The sequence below is a fragment of the Mercenaria mercenaria genome, chromosome 4, assembly GCF_021730395.1.
Source record: "Mercenaria mercenaria strain notata chromosome 4, MADL_Memer_1, whole genome shotgun sequence".
In the NCBI taxonomy this organism is placed as follows: domain Eukaryota; kingdom Metazoa; phylum Mollusca; class Bivalvia; order Venerida; family Veneridae; genus Mercenaria; species Mercenaria mercenaria.
The window spans coordinates 32,918,086-32,937,559 of NC_069364.1; the positions used below are offsets into that span (position 1 = coordinate 32,918,086).

At 34.6% G+C, this 19,474-nt stretch overlaps 1 protein-coding gene across 2 annotated transcripts in view; it reads left to right on the forward strand.

The window, feature by feature from the left end:
- The window catches only part of LOC123551415 (uncharacterized), a 46,581-nt gene that overhangs the window by 2,477 nt on the left and 24,630 nt on the right, over nucleotides 1–19,474 (forward strand). Inside the window, exons 2-4 of one of the 2 annotated variants that reach the window (XM_045340345.2) lie at nucleotides 4,694–4,852; nucleotides 5,480–5,539; nucleotides 19,073–19,186. In XM_045340345.2, coding sequence (XP_045196280.2) covers nucleotides 5,481–5,539; nucleotides 19,073–19,186 — 173 coding nt within the window. In that variant the 5' untranslated portion in view covers nucleotides 4,694–4,852; nucleotide 5,480. The remainder of the gene's footprint in view (nucleotides 1–4,693; nucleotides 4,853–5,479; nucleotides 5,540–19,072; nucleotides 19,187–19,474) is intronic. The other variant, XM_045340344.2, reaches the window with a different exon arrangement.

Genomic DNA, 19,474 nt, shown 5'->3' on the forward strand with positions numbered 1-19,474 from the left:
CGACCATCGCCACAATTTCTTTATCCTGCGCCAAACATCGACGTTATTCGTGTATATGGTGTATTTCAAACTTAAAAATCTTCACTAAAACACCGTTCAAGACATTAGGATTTGGAAGGATGACAGGAAAAAGGTCGATTAATATAGTCCATAAAGATATTGCTTTGTTTTGCAATATTTTCAAAGAAATGTGGCTATAAGCTTTATAATTGCTGAAATTGGTGTAAAGTTTAACATTTAACTTCACCGTTTTGGCTTAAAATGGCATCATTTCAGGATTCTAAATCGGCTTTAGAAACTTCATTTATTACGTGATAAGACTAGTAAGGTGATTTTACTGGTTATTTGTTTTTATAACTGAAATAAGAAGAACACTAACACCACTAAAGTTTTCAAATCCTGCGCCGAACATAGCAGGTTACCAAGTGTGAAAGCAATTTACGCAGTTTGAATTTTCGTTTGCAAAAAACTGATGTTGTTTAAGTTTTCTAGAAAATGTGTTATTTGATGAAACCTGAAACATTCGCAATGTATGGGTAGACGCATTTATCAAAAATCTGTCAAAATGCGGATGTAGAAGTCATGCATGAAATCTAAACATTACGATGATTTCTAAAACGATAACAACAAAAATAGAATATCCTTACTCAATCCAGTCGAGACTCTCTCTCTCATCTACCCCATACTCGTAGCATCGCTAATGGCTCATAGTTATGCTGCTTGTCTATCTGGCGTACAGTTCAAAATCATCTAGGAACGCCTCTGCCAGTCAAAATATTATTGTTTCATAGAAGATCTACATTATCTATATAGTCCGTCAACGAAAACATTTAAGCTAACTGCTTGCATAAATATACTATCAACCTGTTTAAATCTTCACTTTACATAACAACTTGCAATAATTTATTGTAACAGTTTTTGAATTCATCAAAATCCCGTTCTTTACCTATAAAAAAACAGCAATCGAATAATGCTGTCTACAATAGCTGTAGATAGACATTGCTATCCTGGACAAACAAAATATAATAAATTATATTAATTCATTACACTATTCATTTACAAATTGCATGACTCATGAGTACCAGACGTCTAGAGGCTGAACACCACTAAATCCGTTTGTTCTTTATTTCATATAAAATCCACTTACTTTAAAACGGTTTTCGACATTTTCTAGCATATCAGAGTTTCAGAGACTTATATTCCCATAAAGAACTATATATCGCTACTTTAGAAAAAAAAAAGAAAGTAGGGTGTTAACTTTTATATAAGAAAACTACAGTTCGTTAAATACAACCCGCTGAATTTCGTTGCTATTAAGAAAATGCTCTATGAAAGGAAAAGGGATTAGTACTATTTATATTTGGACTACCTGTGACTAGACCTGCGGAGGCTTACATTTGTTTTGGTTGTGATCAGCCTAGAAAACCCTAGGCTTGGAGGATAGGCTATGCATTCGGTCATCGAACAGCTAAAGCGCAGGCTAGGCGTCCTGTTACTGGTTACCGAAACGGTAGACACTTCTTTTATTAGGAGGAGGCAGTAAACAGTTGCAAGAGATTCACGGTCTACAGTCGCCTACTTAACTTTAAAAACCTTACACAAAAGTCTGTAACTTAACACCTGAAATAATGACTGTATATGTATCATTACAAACCATCTGCAATACATGGCTAGTATCTAGTTTTCAGTTTACAAGCACTGAATTTTGGGCCATCCAGACTGCGAAATCTCATGACAAAAAAGTTAAATTTGCAAAATCGCTGCAGGAAATTCCCTGCAAATAATAGTACCAACTGCTACACGGTTTCTTACTCCGATAACACTGAAAATCTGAAAAAATGTCAAATGTATGTGCCATCCGAATCGGTTTTTCACTATTTCAATTTTCCTGAGGCCTTAGTCAAAATGACGGCTCCACTTTAAGCTAGCTCAACGAAGACATGTATTCGCATCTGCAAGTCACTACGTCATAATTTCGAGATCAAGGCTAATTTATTTTCACACAATAACTGAAACTAATTCTTGCCACTGACACTTCAATTCTAGCAATATTATTTCAAGTACAATTTATCAAAGTACAAATATATGCACCTCAACCCGGAAATTGCCTTTTATTTGTAAATTTGACCCCCAGCCAATTTGACACTATGACAACTGAAAACTGTTTACTGCCTCCTTAATAAAACGAAAACGGGCTCTCTCTCTCTCTCTCTCTCTCTCTCTCTCTCTCCCTCTCTCCCCCCTCTCTCTTTCTCTCTCTATCTATCTATCTTTTTGCATTTTATGGCTGAGGACATTCTGCAGTTTTGAGGGCCTTCATCAACACATCATGGGGTATCTCGTTAGAGTCCGCCTGAGGTATCAGTCAGTCCTGATCCAGGCACAAATTGACCACTTGAATGCCACTCTGAACATCTTCGCATGTGCATACAACAGAAGAAGGAGAAGGGGACAGCAGAGATGGTGTTGGCTTGGCTGAGACCCGAGAGGCGGGGACAGTATTCCCGTTTTTTCAGTCAAGTAACCGGTACAAAAATGTTCTTCAAGTTTTGTAAGTTTCTCATGCGTAGAATTTTAGTTTTACCCGGTACTTGCCTGATGTCTGTTTGATAATCGTTAATCATCCTGTACATGTCTGTACATGTTTGCACATGTCTGATAGTAGCGCGGTCATTGAGCGTTTTATGCGCTCCATACACCGATCGCGGGAGTCTAGAACGGCAGCACCGGATTAATTTCTGCCGCAATTTTTCTATCCATGTGACGTCCGTTTACGCTATCTATAGAGGTTTGACAGCTCTCTTAACTTTTACGTTTGATTAAGAAACTGTGATTTGTTGTTGCGGAATAAATTCATCGTTTGAAGTTCAAATTATACCACGAGGACGCAGCTGAACGACATACATTGTATTGTACGATACATTTACTTTATTAAAGAGCAAATCACCGTTTGAGATATATTATTTTGATTCTAACTAGGCCTATCATCTACAGCTCTAAAGATATCCACCAAATATTTGCCCGTTTTGTGTAGTTTTCTTGTCCAGCACACCGCGCTAAAATGTAATAATTGTGACTTAAAAACAGTGCATGAATTATGAAATAATTCAGTATAGCAAACCCGTGTTTTAAACCTATTTATAAACGGTTTTGCTATAAATTATTTATCAGTTATAACACTTTGCTTTAGTCTTTTTGGTTTAATAAAGAAACATATATCAGGTTGTGTTTACAATAAAGTACATTTTGAATTTCAAAAAAAATATGACATTAATCGGGAAACTTGCCAATTCATTTGTTTAAGAAAGAATGCGCTGTTCAAGTTGGTCTGCACTTCGCGTTTCGAATTTTGAAGCGCACAATCTGGTAATTACTTCCCTATTCGAATTGCAGAACAATTTTCAGTTTGAATTTGAAAATAACACTTTGTGATTGTAAATTATATATAATTTAATATGACATGATATATTTGCGAAGTAAGGTTCCTGAACAGAAGTGACAGCTTAAGTAGGCGTAGCTGTATATTGTGCGTTCTTGTGTTATGATTAACAAAACCAAACTGGTCTTGTCTATAACAAGTTTTGAATTGCTCACCGAAAACGATTTTCAGGCTAGTGCGAAGTTTACAAATCGAACAGGAAAGAGCAGGCCCGTCTAATTTAAATGTTTTGGTGCCCGATATTGGAAGATTCCCATATTGAAAGATTTCTTCAAATGGCAACATTTTGTTCACTTTTTTGCATGATGTCAGATCGCACGTGCAGTCTGGCGGAATAGACCACCCTTGATATTATTGCACCACTGTTGTTTATACGAAACTAAACTATTTTTTCTTTCTATACACCTGTATATAAAGTAAATCTAAATACGTGTATAAATGAATATAATTGAATGAATGTTTTAGGTGATTTCAAGACAATTCAGATTCGTTAAAAAACGGCAGACATTTCTCCTCGCCAGTGTTTCAATTTTTTTTTAAGTACTTACTAGTACTTGTTCTCCACAAGTAATTTGCAACTTCCCAACAATAGTGAACCTTGAGATCAAATTACTTCAGACGTATTGTCCTCTGTGAAATCTTAGGGCGTTGGTAACAGAATATGACTACGAAACCAAGGGTCTTGAGTACGAACCCCCGCTCCTCCACCTAAACTTACTGACATTGGAATAAGAGACCTATGTATGTGTACTATACACCTGACACGCTAAAGAACCAGGATTGGTTACAACCGTTACATTGTACATTGAATAAAATCTATAAGAAGATCCTTCGGACGCACAGAATGCATCCAAGCAAAATAATAGCAGACTCGGTTTAACTGAGTCTGTTCATGAGAGGTAGTGGAAAGTGCAAAACCCCTAACACCCCCTATCACCGGCTTAAGCGGAACTCCATGATCCCAAAGGACCAGAAAATATAACAACACTGAATCAAAGTACGGATTAAATTACTAACCATCTTTTGGACGAGTCATGCATGTAGGTTTCTGGTGACCACTGTAAATAACCTAACAAATACAACCAAACAAATGTGCGAAATAGGCACGGATAACATTGATTCTTCTTGGGAGCCGTTTGTAATATCTAATGAGCTACGTAAACGAGTTATGTTCAAGCTCCGGATATACTTCGGCAGAAGTTAAAAGTACCTTTAAATATATTATTATACTATCGTTTTAATATAATGTTACAGGAATGTTAGGAAACATGGTATTTTAAGCAAGACCTTCAAATCTGGGAACAATTCCGTTGAATTAGTAACTATACTAATTAATTTAATGGACAACTGCAGCCAGTAAATAGATACAGATTGAAAGGTGTACGTGCTTGCGTGCGTGCGTGCGTAATCGGGGTAAGCGTCTTCTTCAACATTTTTAATCATATAAACGACGTTGTCTACTTGTAGCACTAAGCAGTGAGCGCAATACCAAACTTTATAGTCCAGCCTCACTGGAATATCAAGCCATAGACACATGACACGATACCCCACGCAGTCACATTATACTGACACCAAGCTGACTAGTCTTAGTACTATCCTCTTAATGCTGAATGTCAAGCGATGAAGCTACTAGTACCATTTTTCAAGTCAATGATATAATGCAGCCAGGGAACGAACACACGACCTCCCGAACTCGAAGCTGACGCTCTGCCACTTGGCTACAGAAGAGGGGGATGGGGGTCAAACTGAAAGATGAAGAACTATCAAGTTTGACAAAAACCACTAACCATATATATGCAAAAGGCTGGTTTTCTCACAAAATGATTGACTGGAAGAAAAACAGTTGCCGTTTTGTAGTTAACAAAATTCGCTTAATTTATAACGATATTTTAGAGCTTCGAACTAATCGTGATTGACTTACGGAAGTCCGCGTCAATCCGAGCTTACGGCACTCAGGCAGCTTGCTGAAAAGTCCCCATATGGCATTGGTTTTCGAATTCCGTAAGCCAATCAAACTAAGTATTTTGTTCTATATTACAGAATGGCGAGGGAACTGCTGGTAATTGTCACCCTGTTTGTGTTTCTGGCCGAATATGCGAGGTAACTATACATTCATTTTGAATTAATTGTAGAGTAATATTTTGTGAACCGCTTTGCAGTTTATTTAAGGGCTAGGCCATTTTCACAATGTAAAATTCCTATGTAAAACTGATATCCTTGAAACAACGCGAGAAATGTGCAAGGATAAAAAAGAAATTAATAAAATCCATGCATTGAAATAACGTTAGTCATATTTGCACAACATCGATAATATGCCAATGTAAATGAGCTAAGCGTTATTTTGGGGGGCAGTGCCCCAGATTTAACAAACCGTCTGTCAATTTCCTTGCCGAGCTTATGACCAACCTGACAACACAAACAAAACAAGTTCCAAAGTATTGACCAAACATAACTTCAATTCTGACGTTTTGCAATTGTATTTTTGATCCAGATATGATTAAATAGATCTACACATTTTATATTAACAACAGTATCTGAAGAAAACTAAAATGCCTTGTAAATATAACTGATAATAGATCTACTTAAGCGTAAGAATATAAAGACGCTTGAATTGATCACGTGATCGATTCTGAAACCGACATTTGTTTTGATCATGTGACCTATAACTAGATTCAATATGCTGCAAAAATGTGTTCTTGATTCTGTGTGAAAACAGCGACTACTAGGGTGATCAGGTCGGCATGACGTCACATCCGGAGCAGTCGATTATGCAAATTACCTTGGAGGTGAAAGCTGGACCTCGCAATTCGTAGCGAATTAATTAGCGGTGTGGGTTGTAATGTTTTTATTTTCAAATAAAACAAATCAAGAGTCATCTTTTTTATAATATGCTTACCCAATGGTACAATCTATATATTTTTCAAAAAAAAAGTAGGTATTTTTTGTGATAATTGATTTTGTGGCATTTTAAAACGGTCTGGAAAAAGTGACAGATTATGTATTGTCAGCTCTTTGGCGCTACGGATCAGTTATGATTAACATAAATTCCCAAGCTTATTCAACATTTTCTCTGTTTGCATTATATTACATATTAAAATAAACTAAGTATCTGAGAACATAACATTTTTTTTTATTCAACTTCTTTGCTTAAAATCGTAGCAGTTGTTTATTTCATCTTTCAGAGAATCTTTCAAGTGTCTTGAAAAAGAGTTTTTGTTTGTTTGTTTTCTCTGAATTTTACAGCTGTAAGATTTCGTACAGGACAAGGTACTTAACTCTGGCACACATTTTTTCATGAATTATGCCACCTTTACTTAGAATTTGAGGTTAATTTTGATGCATTTTCAATATATTTCAGTTATTACGAAATGCTTTTGATTCAAACTTGAAGCAGTTGTTCCATATCATCGCCCACATCATATGACATAAGGTGCATAACTCTTGCACCAATATTTTATTAATTATACCCCCTTTTTGCTTAGAATTATAATTATAAAGAGTTCTGACACACTTTATCTTTAGCTCTCTTATTAATATTTTTGACACAGACTCTTTGAAAGCTACTGTGCAATATCTTCATCCACCATTGGAGTCATTAAACACTCAACAGAGAGCTCCAGTTTTCTCAGATTTGCCCAGTTTCACTATCAAGCATCAAAATAGTCGAGCGCGCTGTCTCCTGTGACAGCTCTTGTTGATGAGCCTGCTGGCGGTGAGCTTGATGTAGTTGTCACAATAGCGGTCCGGTGTGTGTACATCTGTCCATGCGTCTGTCTGAGTTTATTAGGGCTGTAACTTATCCATAGATCAAGAGATTCTTAAATAACTTGCCTTAATGAAACTATGTGTCAGATGCAAGAACCAAGTTGGTAGCTTAAAGGTCAAGATAATACTTTGAAGTCAAGGGTCAAATCTCTATGCTGTTTTGCTTGCCTTGGCCATAATCAGCCATGTATTGCACAAATGTTTGCCTCAATAAGATGATGTGTCATGTGCAACAACACCATTTGTATTATTTTCATAGCTTTTTTTTAATTTGGGCTTGCATATTACTTTGAAAAGTGGAACTTTTATTATGGCTGTTTTTTGTTAGACTGTCAAGAACACATGATGTCAAGACATAGAGTGCAAACAGAAGTATTGAAGAAATTGAAATACATTTATAGCTTTATCTTTTTCATTTTTGAGTCGGCTAAACGATGAAATCGTTTTGACGAGTCCTTGCTATCCAGCGATTCTCTAAGTCTAAATGGACCAAATAACACAGTGAAGGGATGTAGTTCCATTAGATTTCTCAAACTTCAAACAGTTCACTGCATGAATGAAGTTAAGTTGTGTCAATTCCCTTTGCTATGACCAATATACGATGTAATCTGTTATATTTATGACTTGTAATTGTGCAATTCTCGAATGTAACTCATTAAGCATAAATGTGCATTTTAAGAATTGCGCAGGCTTACAAAGCTTGGGTAACATCCAGCGAAAGACAAAAAATAGTTCCAGCAGGGCTCCAGATAAGATGCGTATTAGCGTAAATTACGTATAGAAATAATGCAAATACGCATGTCTAATAATTTCTAAGCGTATAAAAACGTATATAAAAGTACAGAAACGCATACAATGCTTTTTCAAAAACAAAATCTGAATCGTCTGGATGCGTTAGGTAACATAGCCGATCAGCCTTAATTCTCCCACATTGAACGTAAACACGCATCGTATGATTTCTATAAACTTTGCGTGGGTTGAATTTTGCAGTCAGTAAACGGATAAATTATCGGAAGAAGTAGCTCTTACTGGTTTGTTTAGTTACTACTGATATTAAAAATGATTTTAATTCTTATTTTTCGAGAAATAAACAAATCGGCGAAACATTAAATTGTATTTTCTTGTAGTTTTTGAAATCGAAAGTAGATCGTCTATGTTTGGCGAAACGAAACAACTTTTTTATGAAAAAATTAGTTATATAAATGCAATTTTTTCATGGAGATTTTTAATTGGGAAATAAATTGTTATGATGGTTATATATGTTAAAATATGAGTTTCACAATGCAGCATATAAACATCAATGTAAAACGCTAAAATTCCGTTTCCGCATTCCAATGCCGTAAATGGTTCTTACAAATAAAATACTATCACTTTTTTTTCTTTTGTATTTTTTTTCTTGTTTCCTACGTTTTACAATGAATGTCATATTTATGTACAGAGAACTGTACCTTTTATGCAATGTATACTTTGGTTCTGAAAAACAATTTTTAAGTGTTATTTATGACAATGGCTAACATAAAAATAATTTCGTACAATTGTAGAGGCTTACGTGACAGTAGAAAAAGAGCTGATATGTTTTGTTTTCTGAAAGAGATGGGGGCTGATATATATTGTTTACAAGATTTGCACTTTACAGCTGATATGAATAAAACTTTGTATACAGAATGGAATGGAGAATGTTTCTTTAGCTTTGGCGAAACAAATTCTAGAGGTGTGGGCATTTTGTTTAAACGAAATATAGATTTCAATATTTATAATACATTGTATGATGTTGAAGGTAATTATGTTATACTAGACTTAAGTATTGATTCAAAACGTTTCACCTTAATAAACATATATGGACCGAATGTTGATAAACCATCTTTTTATGAATACATTTTTCAGAGTATTGATAATATTGGAAATGATACATACATATGGTGTGGCGATTTTAATCTTGTTTTAAACACTGACCTAGATTATTACAATTATAGATCCTTAGATAATAATAAAAAAGCTAGAGAAGTTTTATTAAGAGCTGTAAACGAGAGACATTTATATGATCCCTTTAGAGAATTGAATGGTGTTATACGTAAATTTTCATGGAGAAGAACTAATCCTCTGCAACAGGCGAGACTAGATTTTTTTTCTTGTTACAGAAGATTTTCTACCACATGTTAGAAATTGTACTATTGACATAAGCTATAGGTCTGATCACTCAGTAATTATTTTGTCTTTAAATTTTGAGGAAGTTACACACGGCAAAGGTCTTTGGAAGTTTAATAATTCACTACTATATGATATTAATTATCTTGAGTGTATAAATAAAAAAATAGAGGATGTTAAATTACAGTACTGTTTACCAGTTTACAATTTATCTAATATTGGCGAAATAAGTAACGACTGTTTGCAATTTACAATACATGATCAGCTTTTTTTGGAAATTCTTTTAATGGAGATAAGAGGACAGACTATTTCATATTCAAGTTACAAAAGTAAGGGTCGTAAAACAAGGGAACATTATTTAATTTCCAAAATAAAAGAACTTGAAGAAAATCTTTGTGAAAATAGTAAAGTGCTCCTGTCAACTTTTCAAACAGAATTACAAACTTTAAGACAAGAAAAAATGCAAGGATATTTTATTCGTTCTAGAGCTAAATGGATAGATGACGGAGAGAAACCGTCAAAATATTTTTGTAATTTAGAAAAAAAACCATTATACCTCTAAAACTATACCTTTCTTGGAAAAAGATGACAAAACTGTTATATACAATCAACAAGAAATTTTGAAAGAAGCTGGAACCTTTTATAAAAAGTTATATGCTAAGAATGATAATATTATTGTGACAAATCTAGATGACTATCTAACCGGTGTAAATATACCTAAATTAAACGATGCACAAGCAAATAGTTTAGAAGGTTTTCTCTCTTATACTGAGGTTTCTGAAACTTTAAAATATATGAAAAATGATAAAAGTCCGGGGTCAGATGGATTTACTACAAATTTCTTTAAAGTTTTTTGGAAGCAAGTTGGACATTTTGTTGTAAGAGCTATTAACTATGCATTTATGAAAGGTGAATTGTCAACTACACAAAAACAAGGCATTATTATTTGTATACCTAAAGAAGATAAACCTAAACAGTACTTAAAAAACTGGAGACCTATAACTTTACTAAACACTGTTTATAAATTAGCTTCAGGATCTTTAGCAAAACGGTTAAAATCGGTACTAGATATTCTTATAAATACAGATCAAACGGGATTTATTAAAGGAAGGTTTATAGGCGAAAATACACGTCTAATATATGACATTATGCATTTTACTGAAAATAATAATATACCAGGTCTTTTAATGATGATTGGTTTTGAGAAGGCGTTTGATACCTTATCGTTTGATTTTATTAATAACACTTTTGATTTCTTTAAGTTTGGTCCTATGTTCAGAAAATGGATTTCATTGTTTTATACAGATACGCAAACTTCCGTGCAGTTAAATGGTTTTCTGTCTGATTTCTTTAGGATTGAACGTGGTTGTCGTCAAGGAGACCCAATAAGCCCCTACATCTTTATATTATGCGCAGAGATCTTAGCACATAAAATTCGACATAATAAAGACATAAAAGGTATTGTTATAGATGGCGTTGAATATAAAATAAGTCAGTTTGCTGACGATACCTCTATACTCCTTGATGGAACAGATAAATCATTAAACTCTACTTTAAACATTTTGAATGAATTCGCAAAATATTCAGGGTTAAAAGTTAATTTTGAAAAAACACATGTTGTTTGGATAGGATCTCTCAAGTATACTACAAGATCAATTAAAACAAAATGGAAATTGAATTGGAATACACATGCGTTTAAACTTCTTGGACTTACATTTCATATAGACTTAGAAAAAATGATTGAAATTAATTTCAAAGAGAAAATTGACAAAATAAAGAGCAGCATTTCATACTGGAAGAAACGACAACTTACTCCAATAGGTAAAATAACAGTAATAAAATCCCTTCTTTTACCGTTATTAACGCATCTTTTTACATCCTTACCAAATCCTTCAGCACAGATAATGCAGCAAATTCATACCTTATTCTATGAATTTCTTTGGCAAGGCCCACCAAAAATAAAAAGTTCAGTTTTAGTTAAAAGTTATGCCGAGGGTGGTCTTAAAATGGTTGATATTGTATCTTATATGAAAAGTTTAAGATTAACGTGGTTACGTAGAATATTGACAGTTCAATCAAATAAATGTTATAGTCTAACAAATAATATTGTACATTTTGAAAAATTGTTTAATTTTGGAAAAGATTACGTTGATATATTAGTAAAACAAATTAAAAACCCTTTCTGGAAAGATGTTCTGTGCTCGTACTCTCATTTCATTGATGTTTTTCCAACTGACACAATGAATAAAATTCTAGCTTCGCCACTGTTTTATAATCATTTGATTCAAATCGATAAGAAACCTGTTTTCATGAAATATCTTTATCAAAGAGGAATAAGGTTCGTGAAAGATATAATGAATACAGATGGCAGTATAATTGATCGAGTAGAATTGGAAAGAAAAACTGGTATAAATATCAATTTCCTTGTATTTGCAGCAATTCGAAATATCTTAAATAAACTAATGAAAACGGTAAAATCAAATAAAAGCGATGCAAATATTGAATGTGAATTTCCTATTATACCACTGTATTTAAAACCTATCTTATCCTCTAAGAAAGGAACAAATCATATATACAATATTCTTGTTAGAAACAGAGACATTCCTACTTGTCATGATAAATGGATGAATATTTTTGAAATTCATAATTCAGAATGGGAAGAAATTCATGGCTGGGTTTTTAAAATTAGTAATGATTCCTACTTACAATGGCTGCAAACAAGAATTGTTCATCGAATTTTAGGAACAAATGTTCTGTTGTATAAAATGAAGATATCCACAACAGAATTATGTTCTTTTTGCAAACTAGAAAAAGAAACTTTGCTTCATTTGTTCTGGGAGTGTACTTATATACAATCATTACTTGGAGATATAACGAATATAATTAAACGCTTTGATGTAAAATTTTACGTAGATAATAAGTCTTTTATTTTAGGATATACTAAAAACCAAGAAGAAACTTTTAACATTTTGAGTCTGGAAATAAAAAGATATATATTTTTGTGTAAAAGAAAAGAAACAATTCCATCGCTGCAAGGGTTAAGAAATAGTTTAAAGTTTGCCTCTTCAATTAATAGCGAAACAGATAAAGCTGGGAAAATTAAAGCTCACTGGTCACTTATACAAAAGCTAATTGGTCAATAATTGTAAATAGATATAATTTTTATAAATATTATTATAATGAATTGCGTTTCTGTACGTGAATATGGCTATTTATATATACTTATATATTTGTAGTATCTGTTTATCTTGTACTATGTGCTGAGGCCTCAGACCATAAACATAATTGTATAGTTATCTCCCCTGAACATTGTCATTACGGAATCTTTTTTTTCCTATGTTTTTCTAATATCCTACATTTAACTCATTTGTATGTATGTACTTGTAAGGTTAACATGGGATGGTTCCCCGACCCATGTCTAACCATGTGACGGGGAGAATAAACGGGGTCACCCATTGGGGCCTCAAAAAACAAAAAAAAAAAAAAAAAAAAAAAAAAAAAAAATTATGAAAAGATTTAAGTAAGAGGTAATTTAACCGTAAACTTCAATGTCAGATACTGCCAATTGCTGCTAAATGTCTTCGTCTCATCACAATTTGTAAAATATATTGTTCAAACTGGAGAAAAGTGTAATCGTATCCGGATATAATATTTTGGGTAAATATCGAGCTGTGTTATGAAATTTTAAGAAAAAAACTAAAAACAAACTGAAACTGGTAGACTATACTGTCAGTACATCAATCATTAGCCGACTCAGGCCATTCAGGCCTTTGATTTCATTTTATCAAACCTGGCAATGAAAGGTTTTTGTTTGTCGATGAACAATTGCTATTAAACAAGACTAGATTTTTTTTATCTTTACCTTTTGAACAAAACATAGAAGTGTATAGATTAGGTGAGGGAGGGGGTCTCCATCTCGCGGCGGATTGGGTTTTTGGGGCCTCCCCTTGAAAATGTTGAAACATGTTCGGCAAGTGATGCGTTCTCTTGCTATATTCCAGCGTATATATATTTTGTTTGTCACATTTGTACTACATATTACAAAGATAATCATTTAAATCCATAGTTTATCACACCGCGCATGCTCACTGGCAGGGATCGTGACAGTGTCTAAAATTGCAGCTGGAACAGCCCCGGATACTTGGAGGAATATAAACATTTGTCGTATCGAGTCCTATGTAACTTTACCCTGAAAAGTGTGTGCTCGATCGCTCTGGCACGATACTTGGCCCGTACTGGTATATATCTAAGAAATTTCCTTCTATAACTTCGATACAACGATAAATAACAAAATGAATAATGCCAACTTAATATGTTGAAAGTCAGATTTATGTGAATTGCTCTAAACAATACATTACAGGGCAAAAAAAGCTTTAAAGCAGCATGCCTCCAGATTTGGCTTAAAAATAATCTTTCTTTCAAATTGAAGTTTTGGTCATATTATGAACATTAGAATATGAATTTTTGTTTCTAAAACATTTTAAAAATTCCAAATCAAGAAAAAAAGATGACTGCGTCGGGAATCGAACCCCGGACCGCCGCGGCAATAAAGACATTTCCCCGTCGTCGTAACCAATAGCGCTATAGCTGAAGTAGTGAATAATGACTTCAAAATATAGATATTTATAATCGAGACAGTTTACCTGGAGTAAAAGCGTGACAAACGCTTTTCGATTTTCATCGTAAAAAGTAGTAAAAACAGCAAATTCTCATGTGTTTCCGTAACATAAAGTTTGTCAGTAATTAAGTTTTAAAGCCTTCTTAAGAAATATAGCATTTTTTTGTTGTCGAACGATCTGGAGGCATGTCACTTTAAATCAACAGTAACACTAGATATATAGTTATGTTTCAAAATATTGCGTCACCGAAACACTGTGTCATTCTATGATATATTTTATTGTGCAACTGCCAAGACCCGCGCATATGCATATTGTGTATCGCCAAATGTTAGGGTAACTACCTAATCCCAACTGCTACTCAAGTGGTATATTGAGCTAGGACGATATAATGGTATACCGGCGGAGGAACGAACCTGTTTTCACTGTAGAGATTCTGTTGAAGATGAAATACATGTTCTGTTACATTGTCTGTTGTATAACTCTTTCCGAGCAGAACTGATACAAACAGCTTCAAACTTTAATACAAAATAGAACTTACTGATACTCATAAAGTTGGGTATTTGCTCCAAACACAGACATTGTAGTTTTTAAGTGCCAAAACCTGTTTTAATATCTTAAACAGAAGCAAATAGTACGGTATGGTTGAACTTAAAGTGATGATGCATTTGCTCCTTGGAAACATTTTATACTATATCACATTTAATATCTAATATTTTTTTTTAGGTCCATCTTTTCTCAAAACTATAAGAGCTACAGCTTTGAAACGATAAACAAAAAAAAAAATAACCAAGAAACTCAAATTTTCTAAGTACAAAAAGGGCCATAAATTTTAATAAAATGCATATCAGAGTTATGGTTCTTTGCCTATTAAGTCCCCTAATGATTATAAACAAATGTGCAACGTTTCAAAGCTGTAGCTTTTATAGTTTTGAGAAAAGATGGACCTAAAAACAAATAATAATAACCATTGACGGCAATACCTCGTAGATTTTTCAAAGATCAGACGAGCTAAAAGGGCAAATAGTTTTCCATAATATTAGATATTAAATGTGATATAGTATAAAATGTTTCCAAGGAGCAAATGCATCATTACTTTAAGTTCAACCATACCGTACTATTTTGCTTCTGTTTAAGATATTACAGTTTTATATGTAAATGTAACTGTAGGCCTATTATATTTGTATTCATGCAGAGTGAGACTATAATAAAGGCATCTCGTCTTATCTGATCAAATCTTATCGTGTGAACAAATCGCATATTCGAACCGTGAGCAAAGCTGTTATTATCATTATTTATTATTTAGTATCCTGTACAATGTATAGACTGCATACTTATTAGGCAATTATGGAACGTTAACCCACACATTTAGGATGTACTAGGTTTTTTTGTTGTTTTCGTTTTTGAAATCTTCGTCAATGTTTAATTTAATGCATGACTTCTGCATCCGAATTTGACAGGTTTTTGATATCTACCCACAAATTGCAAATATTTTAAGTTTTCTCACGGGAAACATAACTTTTTTCTAGTTATTACAACATATAATATTTGCAAACGCAAATTCAAATTGCGTAAATTGCTAAATGATATTTCGGTATCCAGATTTGGAACGAGTTCAACTTGAAACTTGTGAATATATACTCTCCAAGTGACAAAGCTCTATCCCTGGACAAAGTTGCAACTAATGAAACCAGGTTCATCACTCACAAAGCTGGGAATATGACCACCAGGATAAACGTGGAGAGGAAGTGGAGACCTGGCAAGATGATAACAAGCTTAACCTTACCAACAAGCCGGACGATCCCCCAACCTTTTACTTTAGAAGTTGGTGAACAACGTCATCCCCTGGCCTTGCTTTATGTACACGGACATACACGGACATGTCAAACGGGAAGTTGATGAGCAACTAGAAGGTAGCGACTATCTCCCATTTCATCTTACTGTGTACAGTATAGCCTCTACTTCACCCAACATCCCCAGATGGAACTAGGCCAGATGGACCCTTTACCAAAGTCTGAGTGATGAGCTCTGTAAAGACATCAGAGTAGAAGGTAGAGACACCAACCGGGTTGTCAAAGACTTCAACGCCAGTATACTAAAGGCTGCTTACAGCTCCATTCCAAGGGGAGCAAAAAGGACTATAAGCCCTACTGGAGTGATGAGTTGGAGATCTGCAGGCAAAGCTATCAGAAGCTAGGGAGGAAGCAGACAACAATGCCTCACAAGAAAGTAACCTTTCCTGAGCTGAATATACCAACGACACCCCTAGGTAAGACATTATAAACCCTGTAGGGAATGATCTGTCTTCAGTGACTTTGAGACTTGCTGTTCCTCATCTTGACCGCGGGAAACAAGAGGATGAAGGTATTCGGAAGAGTCTCACACTAGCTATGATCAATGAAGACTATCCTCCGGAAACATGGACTCATTTCTATACAGATGGATCAGCCACATGCGTCATAAACGATGGAGGAGCAGGAGTTTTCATTCTATACCCATCTGGCAAGAGAGAAACAGTCTACATGTAGCCACAGGAAAACATTGCAGCAATTACAAGGCAGAGACAGGAGCACTCATGTAGGCCGTCTCAATTATTGAAGACTCGGCAGAAGAAAGCTTCTCAGTCGTCTGTTTCAATGATGCACTATTTGTCATATAAGGATCAACAATAAAGCTCCACACTAGCCAGGAGAATGCAAAGCCTGAGTATCACCTGCAAAGTAACACTTCATTGGATTCCATCCCATTGTGAACTTGCAGGCAATGAAGAGGCAGACCAACTGGCTAAGCTAGGAGCTCAGTCAGAACAACCAACAACACCTGTGGGAAATTCACCAACAAGTGATTCTTGTCAGGCTTCGCTCAGGACACAACAAGCTTAATGCTCACATGTACAAGAAATACAAACTGGCACCATCACCAACCTGTCCATGTGGTGAGGAAGATCAGATTACGGAGCATATACCCCAGACATGTAAAAGGCATGACCAGGAGCGAGCTGTGACTTGGTCGATAGATACCTCAATCCACCAGAAACTGTATGGAGACATTGGGGATCTGCGGCAAACCAGAACTTTCATCGAGACTACTGGTCTGACAGTGTAGGGCGAACAAAGAAGAAGAAGACGTATGTACGCTGGTATCTCAGTACCCACTAATGGGAATAGATTAAAATTTCACACACATGTTCAATGTCATGATCTGATATGCAGTGCACAGATTCCATAACTCTACTTTGCATTTTTACAAAATAATGCCTCTTTTTTCGACTTAGCAGTTTTCGGTTACGTTTTTGTATGTAAGCTTGTATCTCACTACCTACTAAAGGGAATGGACTGAATGGATTGAAACCTCACACACTTGCTCACTGTCGTGAGCTAATATTCATAGTACAGGTTCCATTACCCTGTTTTGCATTTTTACAAAATTATTCCTTTTTCGACTTCGTATTCATTCAATTGGCAAGGCTGCTGAATAGTCGAGCGTTGCTGTCCTCCGAAAGCTCTTGTTATGTAACCAATATTTTCAGAAACTGAGGAAATGTCGTGCTTAATAATGCAAAATTCGTGAACTTATCTGTAATTAAAGCTTTCCATTACTCTGTTTTATATTGTTCGTTTGAAAGTATAATAGCTGCCATCATTTGTAGTTTGTTTCAAGTTTTTATTTCAACAAAAGCCAGATTTTTTTAGAGGTTTTAACTTAACTTTACCCACTGCCCTTGTGAAGTTATACCAGATATATGTTTGAATACTTGAAATTATTAGAACGCATTTGCTAGTGCAGTGTATACATGTATATAGTTAAGGAAATAAATGAACATGGCATGTATTAAAACTGCTAAATCATCTTTGCTTTATATAAAACGTACGAGATGGCGTGCTGTCTGTTTAACATGTCCAAAAAGTTTCGAATTAGCACTATTTCGTAAAGATTTATCGTTCACATTATATTCGATTTTTATCTCAGACTTTTAGTTTCTTTTTCACTTTCAATTATAGTAAAAGTACTTAATATTATTTAACTGAAAGTTTGTATGTGTGTCTGTCTTCGGGTCTATCTTATTTTTCAACAATTTTCTTCAGTCATATAAACGACGATGTCTTCTTGTAGTAGTGAGCACAATGCCTAACTTTATAGTGCTGCCACACTGAAATATAACACCGTAGACACGTGACATGATACCCCACCCAGTCACATTATACTGACACCACCAAGCTGACCAGTTCTAGAACTTTCATCTTAATACTAGCAAGCGGTTTTCGATGCCTTCATTGCCGTGCTAATTACTTCTGTAGTCACTTGATATCTGTTGTAAAAATGCTTTATTTAACCAAGTGGAAAATGGTAACGAATGGAAAATGGTCAGAATTCTCAATGACATATATCAAGCATACGCCTGAAAATAAATATTTCAAAATTAATATTTCTTTGGTTGTGCTTTACATATTTTTGGTTATGTTATGTAACAATCGTAAAGTCTTAGCTGTAAAATATATATATCAAAATGGCCTAGCCCTAAGACTTCGCCTCACATTTTGAGAAAAAAAAATCAAACAGCACCAAATCATAGAAAGAAAAGATTGTTTCACATGAAAATTTAACAGCATATAAAACATATAAAAATATATTACTCTACACAACAACTTCAGTTTACTGATACATACATTGAATTCCGGAAAAGGGCTGTATAAAGTGACCACATTTTCGGACAGTTCAGCGCCTTTAAAATCTCACCATTTTCAAAGAACTATTACATTTCATTTGCAATAATGTCCCAGTGCTGAAAGTTCACATGACTAGGTTGAGGTAGTGATCAGCAATTATTTATTTCTTTACAAATGGTTTTCATTTTTAAAGTGGGACAAATTTTTGAGAATAGTTTAAATATCCATCGTACGGGACTTTAATAGTTAGGTAGATTTTTGGTAAAGATGTTGTTCGTTTATCAGGCCTAGCCCTTAATGGGTTCTAATTAGGGCAATACGCCAAACTAATCGGCGCTACCTGCAATCATCTCCTCGGCAGCATATATCGTTTCTTTATAGAAGTGTTGCATCTTTATTTAAATTAAAATGTCACTAAAAGATATGTACACATATTTTAGCGGCGAAGTATGTGAACAGACATATAGCGTGAAAACTTCTTCGAACCAAAATTACTATGCACAATGCGGCTGGTGGGGCTGGAACCGGTGTCAACGATCAAGGACAGTTTACAAGTAAGTAATGTAATTTCCAGGCTTACAATGTTTAATGTCTGCTGTACTATCTTGAAAATTTATAATGGCAAATTGACAGAGACAGGATTTTCCCGTGTTTTTTCCTAGTGCTGGAACAGCTAGCTTAGTTTAAAGACCCACCATGACCCAGTGACCTACTTTTTCCTCCCACATGAACTTGGTGCAAATCATTCTGATAATACTGGTATAATACAGCTATTCTACAGGATGGCATGAGGACAATTTAGGCCCTCCTTGAATTAATGTGTTTTCACAACTTCATCTGCA